Source organism: Corylus avellana, chromosome ca1, assembly GCF_901000735.1.
Source record: "Corylus avellana chromosome ca1, CavTom2PMs-1.0".
NCBI lineage: Eukaryota > Viridiplantae > Streptophyta > Magnoliopsida > Fagales > Betulaceae > Corylus > Corylus avellana.
In genome coordinates this window covers 1,324,492-1,342,241 of record NC_081541.1, presented here as the reverse complement: position 1 = coordinate 1,342,241, position 17,750 = coordinate 1,324,492, and the positions used below count along the sequence as shown (strand labels likewise).

General features: G+C 35.5%; 2 protein-coding genes across 8 annotated transcripts; one reads left to right on the top strand and one right to left on the bottom strand.

Moving 5' to 3' along the window:
- The first annotated feature begins 2,189 nt into the window (after positions 1-2,189).
- On the top strand, positions 2,190-8,959 carry LOC132179396 (probable protein phosphatase 2C 76). 2 transcript variants are annotated; one of them, XM_059592122.1, is made up of 10 exons: positions 2,190-2,447; positions 2,560-2,586; positions 3,446-3,739; positions 4,611-4,738; positions 5,388-5,486; positions 5,754-5,912; positions 6,434-6,520; positions 7,202-7,293; positions 7,763-7,837; positions 8,493-8,959. In XM_059592122.1, the coding sequence occupies exons 3-10, from the start codon at positions 3,486-3,488 to the stop codon at positions 8,649-8,651; spliced, it is 1,053 nt and encodes a 350-aa protein (XP_059448105.1). In that variant the 5' UTR covers positions 2,190-2,447; positions 2,560-2,586; positions 3,446-3,485; the 3' UTR covers positions 8,652-8,959. The 2 variants fall into 2 exon arrangements, with proteins under 2 accessions (XP_059448105.1, XP_059448114.1); XM_059592131.1 differs by having other exon boundaries at positions 2,192-2,447; positions 3,589-3,739.
- A 1,162-nt stretch (positions 8,960-10,121) lies between these two features.
- LOC132186655 (uncharacterized) lies at positions 10,122-17,144 on the bottom strand. Of its 6 annotated transcripts, none has more exons than XM_059600644.1 (8): positions 16,975-17,144; positions 14,851-16,036; positions 14,156-14,317; positions 13,941-14,046; positions 13,317-13,499; positions 12,505-12,667; positions 11,075-11,376; positions 10,122-10,493 (listed from the first exon to the last, which is right to left on the bottom strand). In XM_059600644.1, the coding sequence occupies exons 2-8, from the start codon at positions 14,857-14,859 to the stop codon at positions 10,417-10,419; spliced, it is 1,002 nt and encodes a 333-aa protein (XP_059456627.1). In that variant the 5' UTR covers positions 14,860-16,036; positions 16,975-17,144; the 3' UTR covers positions 10,122-10,416. The 6 variants fall into 6 exon arrangements, with proteins under 6 accessions (XP_059456627.1, XP_059456636.1, XP_059456652.1 ...); XM_059600653.1 differs by having other exon boundaries at positions 14,851-15,169; XM_059600669.1 differs by having other exon boundaries at positions 14,851-14,988.
- Between the last annotated feature and the right edge of the window lie 606 nt (positions 17,145-17,750).

Here is a 17,750-nt window from a genome sequence, read left to right as displayed (position 1 = left end):
GTTACCTAATTCTCTTCTTGCAGTGAAGTTACGGCCGGGCACATTCTGTAAAATAATGCTTTTTCTTCTTGCACTTATCAGTAAAATATTTTATTCTGTAAAAGAATAGACAGCTCTATCCAGTGTAGAGCTTTTCTGAGTAGGATACAGATATATGTAATTGATAATAACGCTATCCAACTATATATCCAAGTGAAGCGAATGCAAACAAATGAAGCTTACAATGTGTTGCAGGTGTCTGTTGGCATGCAATAGCAACATCTCTCGCCCCTATTTAAAATATAAGTCAATTCCGTTCTCGCAAAGTAGCTTTTCTCACTTTGGAAAGAGACAGAGCGAGGTTCCTTGGCCTTTCCTTTCCCTTGATCACTGCCTGCCTTAATTAGCCTACCACGTGAATTTCAACGTACGTCTTATGAGGTTCATTACTTTGCCTGCTTCGACGTCATATGTTTGTCGTGTTTGTTGCACAACTTTCTTCGATACTTCCCCTTTTTCACCAATGTGATCACTGTCTATCTCTCTTTTAGGCAATTTTTGGAAAGGTGGAAGGATATTTCATGTATTCAAAGGCTAGCAAACACCAATGAAATGTCCAATTTAGAGTAAATCGTGCATTTCTATATCGCTCACAAACATTTTAGATACATGTACCATTACCTATGCATATATTTCTAAAGGTGTGTCTTCTACAGGTAGCCCCAGCATTCCCCGTTAGGTATTTCGTACAGATAGCAACATTTTTCCAAGTTGTCTCCTTTGTGACTCGGCCACAAAAGCTAAAACTCATTCCTCGTATAAAATTTACAATTAAAAATTAATTTGTAATAATTAAAAATGTGCTCAAAAACTTATATATACATAATTAAGATTATATTTAATTGATCGTTGTAAGATACTTAAACAGTAAACAAACAAAGATGGCAAGATATACGTTGTTCTGGAGCAAGTTTGGCAAAGGAAATATTTGAATGAGACTACCCTTAGATGAAGAAAATTAAACAATTGCGTGAGATTTTAACTTGGGCAAGCGCAAGTCATAAGTGTATATAGTCCAATAACTTGGGCTTAAAATGCTTTGAAAAGTAAGAACAAGAAGATTATTTTATGCAGGTTGGTTTGAAGTGCTGCAGTTTCTTATATTTCGGGGGAGAAGGAATGCTTTTCAAAATTGTATATATCCAATTGCATCAGAGGAGAAGTTGATGTAGAACATCTCTTGGGAAGTTAGATCGAGCTCGAATAATTGCAAAAGGGAGATTCAAGAAGACTGCTGAGAACTTGATCATGATGTGTTCTCTCACGTGAGATTTCAGATAGATACTGATACACATTCTCTTGTATTTTGCATGATGCAGACAGGTTGCTTTTTTTTTGTGTGTGTGTTAATTTTCTAAGCGCGATTTGCCAAAAAGAAACAAGGTTTGTAGGTCATGATCACGTTATAATCCACCATCTCACACTTTAATTGTATAGTTTATATAACTTTGTAGAGATACCAATATCAAATGCTTATTATCCGAAATGTTGCATTTAATGGTGTGTATAATGTTACGTCATTTAAAATTTTTAAATGATATGACAACATAGTTACTATATGATATTATATATATACACCACTAAATATAACAAAATAAAATATTAATTATGAAATAACTACTCTTCATTTCATAATCCTCTTCCCTAGATTCCTCAGTCCCAAAAGAAAGGAAAAAAATGTCATAAGATAACACCAATTTTTTTGGTCCGGAAATTTGTAAAAAGGCTCACTTTGCTTCTATTCATTTATTCAACTCTATGCCTATTGCCTAGACTTTACTATTGGAATATTGTAGCTTCGACTGTGTGAGTGTCTCTATACGTGGTTACTGGTTGCAAATTGCAATGGGTCGAAATCATGGGATTTGTTTGGGCCGACGGGCCTCTGACTGGGCCTAACGGACCGTTTAGTAACCGGGGTTCGGGAACTCCGTAGAAGATGTGACATTTTTGTTTTGTTATTAAAAGAATTCGAAGATCTTTATCAAAATAAAAAATAAAAAATAACGTGTGACGTTCTAATTGATGACCTTGAGAACTTACCCTAAGCTACTGTCCCCACATGATAATTTTCCCCAAAGGGTATGCATGAGCATTGCCACGTTGCCACCGCTCTTCGGTGCCAAGCTACAAAAGCCCATCTCTCTCTCTCTCTCTCTCTCTTTCTTTCACTTCCACTTCCACTTCGTGATCTCGCTCTCACTCGCATCTCCACCTCTTGAATCTCTCTCTCTCTAGGGTTCAGATTCTCTCTCTATTACTTTCAAGAGAGAGGAAAGTACTATGAAGCACAGTATCGGTGCCTATCAGATTCGGATCCTCTCACTTGCGCCAACTCCAGCTGGATAACTTCAATTCGGTATCTTCGATCTGATCCGACCGTTATCGGAGCTGAGGCTCGAGATTTTGTACGCAAAATCCATTATAATTCGAATGTTTTCATCGAAAATCAATATAATTCAGCTCTTTATTGTATAATTTCAATCGAGTTTCTTAATGTTCCTTTTTTTTTTTTTGCAGTTCGATGATCCGAGTAGTTAAGAAAGTGTAAGATATTGTTAAATTTTGGTGTTTGTTTTTGTTCTTTAATTTTTTTGAATAGTTTTTGTTGTTTTCTGTTTGGTTGCTGAGAAAGCTGGGGGAAATGATAGATAAAAAAGAGAGAAAACGCGCGGTGTTATGTTATGTTATTTTGCTTTTGGATAAACTCAGCTCAATAATGCTAGATGAGGTCGGTTTTAAGCTATACAATTTATTGCATTTCAAAATGGATGAGATTTTCCTTGATATTAAACATATCGTGTTTGAATCAAAGAAACTGTTTTTTGAAGACTTTTGGTCTTATGTGATAATTATTTTGTTGTTTGTATTGCCGTTGTTTTGCTCGAATATGGAAATTTGGATGCTTTTGTTTTATCTTTAATTGAGTGTGTGGATTATGATCGAAACAAATTTAATATTACATTGTGGAGATTTCAGTGTCGTGATAGTTCATTTGATGTTTGTGTTGCTGTTATTTTGCTCAAACAAGAAGCTTTGAGTTGCAAAAATAAAATAAAATAAGAAAATTTGAATATAGTACTTTTTTAATCTTTAATTAAGTGTAGGGATTGCGTTGGAATGGAATTTAATGTTACATTTGTGGAGATTTCAGTCTCATTTGGTTGTTCATTTGATGTTTGGATTGCTATTATTTGGCTGAAGTGAGAGTTTTTGAATGTATTATTTATCTTCAATTAAGTGCATGAGAATTGGAAGATTAAATTTTTTGATATATTTGCTTTTACTAAAATTTCCAATATTCAAAAGAATTGCATCTGAACCCAAAAATATGTCCAGTTTGCATTCAATTATTATTTTTGGAGTTTTGGTATAATAAAGTAGTTCTCATAATGTCATTGGGCAGTGAATAAGAGATCTGGCACTGAAGGCCAGATAGGTTGATTATGCAACGATTGCATAGGAGTGTGACTGTTCAAGTTGGGCATATAGGAGTATTTTCAAAAAGCAAAGTGTGGTTGGGTGATATCCAAAGGAGTTTACATGCAGGTCTTGGCTTAAAGTATTTGTGGAATCGTGAGTTTAGAACAAGTTTAAGGATGATGGTTGATACAAATGCTACAGAAAAAGGGGTACCCATTGTTGATGTGTTGCCTGAGAAGGACGAAGATGGTGGATTTGCTAGCGGAGGGTGTAAAAGGTTAATATGGGTTTCCTCCTTTATCATATTTGGTTTGTATGTGTTAAATCACAACTTATTCCAAAAGCTTAAGTTTATAGGAATTGGTAAATTTAATCATTTAATCAATACTTTAACACTCTCCCTTATGTGTAAGCTTAAACTCCCATTGAATAGGTAAAACCTAACATGTGGAATATTTGATTTAAATGGGAGGTGAATTGATAGAGTTAGGGTTCAAACTCAAGACCTCTTGCTCTAATACCATGCTAAATAACCATTTATCCCAAAATAACCATTTAGTTTTCTTGTTGACCTGACCTGTTCATTTCATTTTATTTTATTTTTCCACATGTTTGACTAAATAACGAAATTTTTGTTAGGAAGCCAGGCATTTAGTTGATACAATTTTTCATACTTGTAACTTTTAATGTATAAGAAAAATAGTGGTTTCAACTTAGCACAGAGTTTTTATTTTAGGAATTCATAAGATTTGGAGCCTACCAAGGGGGAAAAAAGAAGCCAAGAATAACTCAGAGAATCTTCAAAGGAACTCTCAATTTATTTGCAAACGATAAGAATCACTTTTAGAATAATCCCATTCACAAGAAGTTAATTGATTTTATTCCTTCTATTCTATTCTAAAAGGAATGAGAAGTATTATATTTTTTTTAATCATATCGGTCTATTTCCGTTTGCTGAATTCATCTTTGCTTTTCTTCCACAAGACTGACTGAACTTGAAGTAAATGGACACAAATGTGTGTGTGCAGTGACAATAGTTATTAATGAATTAAATTTGTCTGAGTGGCTGCATTCTATGCTATCAGTATACTGATACTCTTATTTAAGATCAAACTGCACTAATCTCATGTCTCTTGTCTAATTGACAGTGAAGATGGTAAACTGAGCTGCGGCTATTCAAGTTTTAGAGGAAAGAGAGCAACCATGGAGGATTTCTATGATGTCAAGACATCCAAGGTTGATGGGCAAACAGTCTGTCTGTTTGGAATATTTGATGGTTAGATTTTCTCTGATCATCACTTGTCATAGAGAAATACATAAATTTTTGGGAATTTCCTGTGTAATACATACAGAAGGTGTCCTACGTGGTTCCATGTTAAAGGAAGAATACAAACTGCTACATTTGGGGTTATATTGTTTGAATGTTATCCTATATGCACGTGACCAAGGAGGCAAACTATCAACTAAAATGACTGTTTTACTATATTGTCTTCAACTGATACATTGGGAATTTATTATCCTTGAACAGGATGCTGGTCCCGGGGAGCAAACCTAGGGTTTTGGGTCACTGTTCTGCTATTTAATGGTTTGCTCCTAGGAATTGCATTTTATAAAAGTTCAGCTAACTCGGACAGTTATTGCTAGTTGAGTAGCCGCAAGTTTAATCTAAAATAGAATCATCCAAAATAGAATCATCCAAGAAGTGGATAGCATATATCTTTTATCATTGCAATTGTCAAACCATGTTGCCATTTGGTCGTAAATCTCAGAGTTTGCCTTCTTACATATCAACTCTGGACCTGTTTTTTACGTGATCCACTTTCCTGACATTTCACTTGTGGATCATAACTGCCATCTGGAGACTGAAGCCACTTTGTACACAAATAGGATGCAAGTTCTCTAATAAATATGATATGTCCTTACAGGTCATGGTGGTTCTCGTGCAGCTGAATATTTAAAGGAGCATCTCTTTGAAAATCTCATGAAGCACCCACAATTTATACCCGACACCAAATTAGCTATTAGTGCGTTCAAGTACTCTTGACACTCCATTTTTATGCACTGCTTCTTGTGAAGCAGCAGGGTTATGCGAGTCTTGCATGTCCCTTGTTGTTGGTGTTCTGATGCAGGATCTCACGCTGGTGGAAATGTTTGGCAACAATTTCTGAAGAAAATGGCTTTGAGTCTTTGTCAACACCAGTTCACAAGGAGTGGGGTCCTGCATGGAATGCTTTTCCACATTTTGATGTGGATTTGTGATATTCTTTTTGGTAACTTGGATAAGCTTGCAGGTGAAACATATCGACAGACTGATGCTGATTTTTTGGATTCTGAAAGAGATACATTCCGGGACGATGGTTCTACTGCATCAACAGCCGTATTGGTTGGTAACCATCTATATGTTGCCAATGTTGGAGATTCAAGGGCAGTAATATCTAAGGCTGGCAAAGGTAATACTTGCATCATTCTTCTCCCATTTTAGTTAGAGTTTGAGCTCACACATGAGGGGGAGAGAATATTGATTAAATGATAAAATCAACAATTTTCTATCAGCTTAAACTTTTAGGATAAAAGGTGATTTAAATGTATTTATATTAATTTTGTAGGTGGTGGTTGCTTAGACATAAGTTTCTGGATAAAATCATGGTGGAATCAACATGTTGAGCTGAAATTTATTTTGGATATGAGATACTAAGAACTGGATATCTAAGGAATTTTATGTGGTCCCCCAACCTCCAGGGGAAGAGTTAGTTCATCCGAAAAACATTACACTTCATCATCTAATACCCTATCTGCATCACTTAACATGTGTAAATATTTGTCAAAATCTAATAGCAGCCAATTTTCTAGCATTGGTAGTTGAGCTTTAACACATGATTTCTAGCAAATACTCCTGTGAACTGTGCATCTAATCTTAATATCAATAGCAGTGAATGGACTTCTAAAGGTACTGATTTTTCCCTTTTAACAGCAATCCCTCTTTCCGAAGACCATAAACCAAATAGAAGTGATGAGCGGAAGAGAATTGAAAATGCTGGTGGCATTGTAATGTGGGCAGGTAATATTTATTTATGTATAATTGTGTAATTGAAGCAAGGAACTATATATTGGCTGTGATGAGAATTCTTAGTGGTAAAGTATGTGGTGCAACTGATCTACAAAACATGGGTTAATATTTTTGTGGCTCTTGCCTCCGAGTTACTGGTGCAAAGAGTCAGGCTTGTCAAACTAATTGGAGATTTTGGCGAAGTACTTTATCTTTAATGTTAAGAGAGAAGTTGGTTATTTATAAGTGGAAGCTTTTGCAGACTGGATCTCTAGGATCATTCAATTGGCTAATTGTAGAATCTTGGGACTATAAGATATTTCATTATTCTGCTGGGATATGTATTACTGTTACCAAGATATTTGCAATGATTGTCTCCAACCGCTGAAAGTACAGACAGACACAGGTTGATTGTGTTGTCAGGCATGGGAAGTACATGTTCAAGCTATTTTCCTTGCTCGTATTATTCATGCCTCACTATTCGCTACTTCAGCGCTCAAACATATTCTGAATTTCTTTCTTTGAATTCTCTTCTTACATTTCCAGGCTATCCAAAACTTCCAATGGGAAGGACCATGTATTCGGAGACAGAACTCATTTATTTCTTTTATTAGCATTGTGCTATCTATTATGATTAACAACAAAATGAGAACTCCAAATGGCTAAACTTAATCTGTTGTATTGTGTTGTTAGGTACTTGGAGGGTAGGAGGCGTGTTAGCTATGTCTCGTGCTTTTGGTAACCGCATGTTGAAGCAGTTTGTTGTGGCAGATCCTGAGATTCAGGTGATCCTTGAAATAATTTGATTTATCTTGTGAAGTTCACTTTTGAATAAATTAACTCATTAATTACTTGCAGAAGATTGAAAGGTAAATCTCCTAGAAAGGAAAACATTCATGATCAAATGTCTGCAACCACCTAACTCACAAAATTTTGGTGTATTAATTTTGGATTTGAGTAAAATTTCTGATATAAAATATTGTAAATCTTTTTCTACAACCTGTATCAACTGCAAACAGCAATGCTTTATTTTAGTATCAACACAGTGCTTGGACTACCTGTTTTCCTTTTGATGCTAGAATGCTACCCGTTTTTTATCTGGCAATTCCTCATGTGAGTGAAGGATATGAAAGCTTTCTGTATGCAGTTATCTAGGAAAATCACACTAGAGTTATTTTTATATCATATAGGTCATATGTGCTATTGTTGCCAGTTATAAAAAGTGAATCATATATGCAATCTTTTTTTTTCCAGGAGCAAGAGATAGATGAAGAATTAGAATTGCTTGTGCTGGCAAGTGATGGACTATGGGATGTTGTACCCAATGATGTAAGCCCATGAATCTCCCTCTCTCTCTCTCTCTCTCTCTCTCAAACGTAAAGGTGAACATGCATGCTCGTACACACTTTGGTGACTGATGATATGGGAAGAGGGTTTGCCGCTTTTGGTAATGACCTTATGGATATCAAATACCTACCTGGCGGTCTTGCCTGTAACTACAATAAACAAAGAATGGCCCTTCCAAATGTTGATTATTTTAGATGTAGACACTGGCAATTTTTTTTTTGAAAGCCTCCTTAAGTTTGTTGGTCTTATCTCATAAGCGGAGATAATCAGAATTTGTTGACGTAGATGCATCAAGCTGTGAATTCCCTATGAAAATCAGGGTACAAGACGCAAGAAACTGAATTGAGGATAGCCATACTTTGTGATACGTGTTGCAATGCCAGCCAATATGGGTCTTTGAATTAGACACTTGATTGGGTGAAATATTATGGAGAGTAATTTATTAAAATATGGGTCACTCGTGTGTGTTGACAGAATTCGTTTGTGTTGATAAGGTAGCTTCTTTGGTTGGCTTTAGGTGTTGAAATGTAGTGTGATTGTGTGAGGGAGTCCAATAATTTAATAGAATTTATTCTATTCTTTTTCTTCTTTTTTTTTACTATCAGCTTGAAAGTTGACTTGTGCACTCTGTGTTCAGGATGCTGTATCTCTTGCCCGGACTGAAGAAGAACCTGAGGCAGCAGCTCGGAAGTTAACAGAGGCTGCTTTTAATCGTGGCAGTGCAGACAACATAACATGCATTGTGGTGAAATTTCACCATGAAAGAGCAGATCCAGCCAGCCCCGACCATGATTAGAAATTTTCTATTGCATGTGTAGATCAATTAATTTTTAGGTAATTAATTATTGAAATCTGCACGTGCATAATGGCTGAATGTGCATATCAACCAAGAGGCAATTTGTTTATTCATTGGGTTTATTTCCATATATGCTTGTGTATTGAAAAACATGGACTTTATGGCCTGTTTATTTAAGTTCTTGTCAGCATTTATGTATGTCGACCTGGCTGTAGAAGCGTCATTTAGGTAGTTTAGTTTCAATAATGAATGCATGATGCTCTCTCTTCTTTTAGAATTTAATAAATACGTTTACGAGTGGTTCTCTATTGTGTGCTACTTAGATTTCTGTTCTGTAACCTTCATTATTTTGTTACAAGGAATTTAGTTGAAGAAACGATTATGTTATAGGTTCGTTGAGTAAACGGCACTGCTTAGGTCTCTGCTACATTTAGTTGACCAAAGTTGTGGAAAGCAAGTGAGATCTGAAAGAATGAGTCGTTGAGCAACTGATAGTTACAAGTTCTGCCAACTACGTGTCACAAGTCGTTGGCAAAAGAAATTTGTGCTTGAAGTTGTTTGGCTCATGTTAAAGTCTTTTACACGTTTAACAAAAAACCTTCTCAAGTACTCGAGAAGATGATGTCAAGTTCTAAAAATGAGAAGTGAGTTACACAACTTTTTTTTGTGTTGAGCAAATTGCATTATTAAAAGAACTATAGGACGGAGTCGGAAACTCTTGACAAAGATTCCAAAACAATCAAAAAAGAAAGTGATTCAGGAAACATAAAGCAATATGAGAATGGGAAAGTATATGGCTTGGCTCGACATCTTTTTGGCATACGAGTAAGCATGGTGTAAAAAGAACGGTGTTATCAGAATGACGGTTTTTGAGAGTCTAGAAGATGAACTGCTTGAAAAGACACTTATGGTGGCCAAAAAACATAAAAATCACAGTAGAGATAATACTGAGAATGATTAGATTGAAGCTATTGAGAATTATCACTACTTAGATGTCCGGTGAAGAAGATGCCCTACAATTGATGGTCAGGAAACATCAAATCTAGACAAGGAATGCTACACTTTTTCAAAAAAAAAAAATCTCTAAAATTTGGTGTCACAATCTCATGAGATACATTGCTCAAAATAATAAATTACATAAGATTATGACACATCATTTGAGCAAATTTTGGATAAAATTTTGAAAAGTGTAGCATTTCTCTAAATAAAAAAATAAAAAAATAAAAGAAAAAATAAAAAAGAAAAAAAGAAAAAGGAATACTGGCTATGGAAAGGGAGGACAGCACCAGACGAAGGTTTCTCAAAGGAAAGAGAGGAGTTTTCACGAGAAAAAAGTCAAACAGAGAGAAAAGTCCTGGGGCCCTGGTTTATGTAAAATCGTGCTTACTAGTCTTACAAAAAATGCGGTAAACGTTGCTTAGTTAGAAAGCCCGCTAAATGGCTCTCTCAAAGAAGAAAAACTGACAAAAGTTATTTCAAACATGCAGAGCTATCAGTTGTTTTATATCAATGTCTTTTGGAAATTGTAGTGAGGAAGAGGGCTAAACAGAATCAAAGTTTGATGCTAGTCTTAAGACATGTTTGAAGCCAAAATTAAAGGTTATATGTCATGTCAATTGTCATGCACTAAACAACTTGAACCTCCGATATTTACATTGGTTCATAAGCCAGAAGCTCAATTATCTGCAAAATGCAAAAGACTTTTTAGTATTTAACCCTTACTCAAAAGGCTCAAATGTCCGAAGACTTGGTTTTTAGCCCAAGGTTATGAGAGCCTGCACCAGGGACACCATCCACGTTGAGAGCCTGCACCAGGGACACGATACACACAGAAATCCTCATCTGAAACAAGGAAAAAGATCATAGCATCGATCAAAGAGTGATCCAATATAAAAGTTAATATTAGCTAATAAAAAAGAAAAATGATAGAAATCATTCCCTTTCCCATCTCCATACACTAGATGGGCAATGAAATATACTTATCAAATATGCCACCATAATAATAAAAGGCCAAAACAACTAGGAATGCCATCCTGAACAAAACTGTACACCATGTTCAAATCATTAAGATGAAATATTTTCACCTAACAATAACGTATAAGAACAAATTTCCTAGAGTCCCAAAAAATATATGATCTAAGACTTGTGACGCTTCACTACTTCTCTTTTAGGATGAAATCCTCTTCCACTTTCTCAAACATAAGATTCCAAAAAAATTATATTCTAGAAATTATATAAGTTTCTTATTAATTTAGACACATAAACTAACAATTAATGACAAGTATTGACTTGTGAATACCAAATCACAATCTTCTGCAATTTTGCAATTATAACTCAGCACTGATGGATAACTCAATAGCATGACAACTTTCACCGCTGAGGCCAACAATTGCACAAAGTAATAAAAGATATCCACATCTCACCTTGCAAGTCTGGCCAGTCTGTTAGAGATGGAAGGACAAAATCAAAAGGATTCAGAGCTGACGATTGAAAAAGTTCCGTAAGTTGTCCAATTTGACCATCAGGTCCAAGCTGCAAGTCTTCGGAAGATTTACATGCAGAGTCAAGCCCTGATGTCTCCATGCTCAGTCCTGACATCTCTGATGGAGTGAAAGGAAATTGGCCATCGGATGGCAATGATGCGGGACTTGAAGAATTCTCCAACTTCATAGGAATAGAGGGAATGACAGGTACTGTATCAACTGCACCTCTGTCCATCAGCACACTTCAAAAAGGAGCAACACAGTAAGCTTCTAGCAAGCAAACATCATAAAAGAGGCTATTGATATTCTCACTTACTCCTAACATGCCATTCAATAATTTGCAAGTTCTGTATACATCCCAAGATTCACACTCTGGAGTTAAGCCAACATTTGATGAAAGATGATAAAGAATAAAAAGGATATGCGATTAGAACCATGAGACATGGAAAAAACTTCAAGGAAAATAGAATACATAAAAGCAGGGACAAAAGGCATGGGAAATCCCTGGCCGTGGTAATGTGGCAGGCCACTTCTTAGTTATTACTTTTTTTCTGAATTGACAAGAAATATAACTTTGTCAAAATCAACAGCTACACACACACACACACACACACACAAAGTAACCTATCTTAACCTAACCCAACTCAACTCAACTAAGCCCTAATCCCAATTTATCAAGGTCGGCTACATGGATCCTTGTGCATAACCCATCCTAACCCATGAAACCTAAACAAGCCCAACACTTTTATCAACTGCATGTCCCACTCTTCAAAGTAACCAATAATGACCTTAGTCCCCTTTCTTTCATTTTGACACAAAGATAATACATGCAATAACCATTAGTCCCATGCATGTGCAGACATGGGAGATGACACCTGATATAAGAGCCTCAGTTATTGCTCATTCAGACTTGATAGGGAAGGCATTTAAGATGAATCCACAGTCACAAAATTTTGATTACCAAAAGTTCATAATAGACAAGACAATATATCAAGCAACAAACAAATTCACATCTTCATGGATGTCTTTGATATTTCAATATATGTGATACATGTGCCAAAATAGAGCTAAACGCTGGATATTGAGTACCTCATATTTTTTAGACTACCTCAAGCACATACCAAAGCATATAAGGCTAAGCAACAAAAATCAATAACAAGAAAAGAAATTGGATATGATATTAAACTAAGTAATGCTAGAAGTCATACCCATGTCCCTCTTATGTCCCTTCATAACTTAAAATCATCATTGAATTTGTAATAGATCATTATTGGATTTTGATCCAAAGGTCATTTTAAAAGTCACGTCAATTTTAGAGGGATACAAGGGGGACATGGGTATGACGTCTATAACTACTCTATTAAACTCACTTTTTCTCAGAAGTTATTTGCATAGGGTTGAAATTGCCTGGCGCGGGGATTCCATGTACCATATGACCGCTAGGCATATTGCCCACATAAGTACTTGGGAGTTGACCCATAGACGGGATTGGGGGCTGCTGCAGTATGGGGTACCCCAGAGGTTGATTGTAAACTGCACTAAGAGAGGGAACATGAATTTTAGTGATGATCAAGATACAGCAATAGGAAAGGACCATTGCCGATAAATCTTAGGGCCCATTTGATTTGGATGGAATAGAGTGCAGAATGAAATCTCATTCTAACTCCTACGTTGGGAATGAGATTTGTGTTTGTAAGAAGCTATCCCAGAATTCATATGTACAAGATAAGTCTCAAAGAGCCTTCTGAAGCCAATCTTTTGTCTTCTAATTGAAGTCTATATGATTACACTGTAAAAGTTTAATCCTTGAATATGTTCAGCATTGCCAGCGGCAGCAATATTAAGGGCTTGCTTTCATTTCAAATGTTGCCATAGAAGTTTCTTCCTCTTCAGAATAAATTTATTCCAGTGGAGCATATTCCCATTTTCAGTTTGTTAAGAATGATGATCAGACCAGATAGACATTTTTATCTCAATAGAGCTAAGTGAGTGTATTCACATAATCACTTTTCTGTTTCGCAGTTTTCAACTTGCTTCTAAAAAGTTCAAACTTTTAATCTCCAAGATCATTGGTAGCAAGAAAATACTTTTGAGGAGTTTATCCTTATTTATTGAACTTTCAACAGTGTTTTTAAGTTTGCATGCTTTCAACATTCTATAAAGTTTTACAGGAAGAACTTGCCAGGCTTGTGATGAATCTCGTCTTGCATAGGAGCCGATGGAACCTTTTCAGTTGCTGAGAACTTCATTAGCTGGTACTGTTTGCCAAGTAAATTATTGAACAAATGGATTTGTTGTTTCAGCTTTAGCATTGTGTAGTAAGCCTTGAAAAAGCCTGCATTTTCTTCTTCCAACATTTGCCATACTAAATCAATAAAAAATGAAAATTTGGATATTAGAGCTGTTGGATGAAGAAGATAACTACAAGAGCATAGAATGATTCAGTCGAAGGCCCGGTCGACCAACTCTTAACTAATCTCCCTAAATGCCTAAGAAAGTTGAAGTCAAATTGGCGTCCAACAGTCCAAGAAAATAAGAAAAGAGAAGAGCAATTGCCAATTTAAACAATAAATAATCTTGCCAATGTGATTTCTGTGACACGAAGTCCAAAATGTGCTGGATATCAAGTATATGCCCTAGGTTGATTAGTTTTTGAACCTTAGAATATCATCATTGAGAAGTTAAATTGTATCAGAACTGTTACTATCACATCTCACAGGGCTCTCAACCAGTGATACAAATTAGCGGAAATGATAACTGAAAAGGGGGGGGAATGAAACTTCTAGGAAGGAACATAGTAGCTTACCCAAGGTGGTAACTCTAGGTTCAATTCCTAGATGACACAAAACGGTGTTTATGACCTCATCTCTGTTCATATACAACCGGAAGCACCGTTCAATTAAGTTGCGGACCTACACAAATTATTAAAACAAACAAAGCACGGTATATTTCAGTTAAGTCTCATTCAATGAAATAATTCAATCAAACAGCTGCAAATGAACATCAGATCAAGTGACTTACAACTTCAACATTTTCATGCATATCTCTTCTGCTTCTGTTGCATGAAACGGATACTGAACCAGAGGCCAGTGCAGGAGCCTCAAGCACATTATTTTGTTGGTCACTGTGTGGCCCATGTGTAATCTGCCTTGATACTTGTTTTTCAGCTGAATCTAGTGAGTCCTGTGAAAGCTCTCTTCATTTAATGATATGAAACCCAACCCCCCCCCCAAAAAAACAAAGATAAAACGAAAAAAGAAAAACTAATCTGACTTCTGAAATTTCACCAAGTTTAACTCAGCAATGCTTTGGGGTTGGCTCAAAATACACTTACAAGCATAAGGCCTGGCTATTTGTTTTACATTGGCCAACTACTGTTAGATAAATGACTCAAGTGGAAGGGGAAAAAACTGTAATTCAGAGTGCCTTCCCACCTTCTTTTTTGATAAGAAAGCCTTCCCACCTTCCGCTACACAAGCACCTAAGATACTTATAACAATTACAGCAGTTCCCAATACAATCCGATGCCACTACAAATATAGCTTGTATATGGCTAAACATCAGATCCCCCCTCTTCCTAGATGATAGCTAAACATCAGTTTGGAAGTATTAGAATCTCAGTTCCAAAACAAAATATACACCATAAATATCCAATGCATTAATCTAAGTTTGGTATAACTTTTGCTAATTCTAGAATAAGTTTAGGATAACAAAACCTTTAACATCCTTATTCAATTCAAAACATCAAGATTGCTTCTTTCTGTCTGTGTTCTAGATCTTCGTTGAAGCTGTACAGAAAATATGATCAGGAGGACCAAACAATTTGATAATAAAAAACTAACGCCAGTTTTCACCTGAAATATCAGAAAAGTAATAGTGTACCATGAGAACATGACTTACTGGTAGGAAGATGCATTCAAAGAGTATAGACTCCACAAGGATTGTCAGACCATGCATATATTATCTCACAGAGAAAGCTGCTCAACTGAACTAAGCCTCAGTGCCAGATGCAGTTGGCTATACATATATTACATGCTGATTAAAAAGAAAATTTTACTTAAATCACCATTTATGAAATGATAAGAATAAATATTGAACTATGTAAGGAAGAGACAACTTTTTCTTTTTCTTCTTTTGTAAACGAAACTAACAGGCAAAAGCCTCCAACAGGCTATACTACATAACATAGTATCAAGATATGTTCAAATGAAGATTATATACACATAGCAGAAGAATCACATATTTTCCCATTTCAGATTCAAATATGGCTAATTAATTGCAGAACACCAACTACTGGATCTTGATGATGAAAATGAGCAGAATTGATAAATATGAGCAAACTGGGTGACATGGAATAAGTATGATCATTGTGAAAGTTAGAAGCCGAATATTATTAATTTATTGGAGCTATCATGCATCAAAGCTCTCAATACTATACCATGTGTGATGGCCTAGCAAGTATCCTATTCTTAGTCACAGAGACTAGCTGAAAACATGCTGTATTTACAGTAGATCCCCTCTTGGCTGACCATTACATTAACTTAAGGGACACACTTATATGGGTGAGTAGTGTATTTCATAATTCCTTAAGACTGTCTGGGACCGATATTCCACCAGAAGTGAATGATTGCATTGTTTTTTTCCATAGCATTAGAAGCCAAATGCCTGAATGCGACAAATGGAGAAAATTATAAAAATGGCAGAGCAGTTTACGTAATCTGGCAGCAAATCTAGTGATGTCAGCTCCAGACAACCTAAATCAAATCCCATACGATCACCTGTACTAAGGGCTTTGCATTCTCATCTACGCTTCCGTTCCAGATGATGACTTACAAGGTGTTCAAATGCTAATATGTAAAACACAATGAAGCCACTCACTTTACATGACATCTCCAAGCACACCTAAAAGCTTTGCATTAGATTGAGCAGCTCAAAGAACAAAAATGAAATTTTTTTATGCCAGCTCAGACTGGCTAGCCAGGAAAAGATTTGAAATTTGCCTGCATAACACAAAGTGCAATATATTACCATGATCATGACATACAACATATCAAACAAGAAAAACAGGAACTCCATAATTCCACCCTTTCCTTGTCCTCTTAATTTGAAGAAGACTGATTGAAGTTTGTAAGGATAATTCAAGTTTGAATAATATAACTTAATAACTACTACTACCTCATCCTTTGTTTAGGTGCCAAGAGAAACGGGACTAAAACATGAAATCTAAAACAAACAAAACAAACAAAACAAAACAAAACAAACAAAAAACCAAGATCGCAGCCTTGTGTTTTATATTATTTCCTTAGCTAGATATTTAACCCAACTAAGCCAATTGCAAAATGCCAAGCCAAAATGTGAGTTTTCTTTTTCCTTTTCTTTTTCTTTTTCTTTTTGAATTCTAAATAATGAAATTCTGCATTCAAAAGAAGTCACTTTCTTGTCTACGTTGACAAACTTTGCATAATACTCAAAGCTCATCAAATTGTTTTTCCCCGGAACCTAACAGAAACCATTTACAGACTCTAGAAAGCCCTTCAAATGTAGTAATAAATATCCCGCAAAACTAGTTTGGCACAACACTTGCCCAAACCAAGTCTTTGGGTCCCGAGAAAACCCCACACAAAAACAATAAAAATAAAAAATAAAAAATAAAAAGAACTAAGATATCTACTTTCTTTCTTTCCAGCCTTTTCTCAGCAACCAAACAAAGCCAACGTATATACCACCAACAAAAAAGTGCTAAAAAACCCTAGCTACACATGGAATCACTGAACACACTTAAAAAATAATAATAATAAATAAAAAATAATATATAATATATAAAAATGAAATAAAAGTACCACAGTAGACCGCCAAATGGTAGGTTCTGGAGGTCATATACAGTTTTCAGAGCCAAGCACTGAAGATGAAGATATGGCTTTTCTTTTAATTCATTATGGATTTTTTTTTTTTCTCCTTTATATTTTGGTTTACTGAAACACTGCCTGCCGAGCCGGAGAGAATCCAGAGACGGTCACTGAGAAGGATTCTAATTGCTCAGAAATATATATATATATATATATATATAGATCGAGGTCTTTTAGTTATATTGGGCCTCAATTTTTAAAGATTTATAGATGATTGTACGTTATGGGCCAATTACAAACTTTTCCCATCAACTAACAAGTAGGGGTGTCAAAAAATACCAGAGAACCGGAACCGGTAAACCGGGAAACCGGGGTCCCGGTTCCGATTCCGGTTTGAAAAATCTAAAAACCGGGTACCCCGATTCCAGTACCGGTTTTTGGTACCCGGTTTTTACCGGGAATACCGGAACCGGGTTTCCATTTTATTTAATAATATTTATATATTATTATATTTATATATTAATATATATATTATATATATTAATATTTTTTACACTTAGGTTTAGGTTTAGGGTATTTTAAAAAATTAAATTTTTATTTCTAAGGCCCAAATAGGGAAAAACAATGATTTTTTAGGATTTTTGGACTTTTTAAGGTTTATTTTTTAATTATTAACAAAGTCCTTTTAATTTAGACAAAGAAACTAATAGATTTTTTAAAAAATGGGCCAACCTATAAAAAAAAAAAAAAAAGCTTATTTTAGGCCCAAT

Excerpts from the sequence above, each read along its gene's own strand:
- LOC132179396 (XM_059592122.1), top strand. The coding sequence starts at position 3,486 with ATGCAACGATTGCATAGGAGTGTGACTGTTCAAGTTGGGCATATAGGA. Across the intron at positions 5,913-6,433 it reads AATATCTAAGGCTGGCAAAG|CAATCCCTCTTTCCGAAGAC; the intron begins GTAATACTTGCA and ends CCCTTTTAACAG. Across the intron at positions 6,521-7,201 it reads TGGCATTGTAATGTGGGCAG|GTACTTGGAGGGTAGGAGGC; the intron begins GTAATATTTATT and ends TTGTGTTGTTAG.
- LOC132186655 (XM_059600644.1), bottom strand. Across the intron at positions 11,377-12,504 it reads CAAATAACTTCTGAGAAAAA|TGTGCTGATGGACAGAGGTG; the intron begins GTGAGTTTAATA and ends TCCTTTTTGAAG. Across the intron at positions 10,494-11,074 it reads AGACTGGCCAGACTTGCAAG|ATGAGGATTTCTGTGTGTAT; the intron begins GTGAGATGTGGA and ends TCCTTGTTTCAG.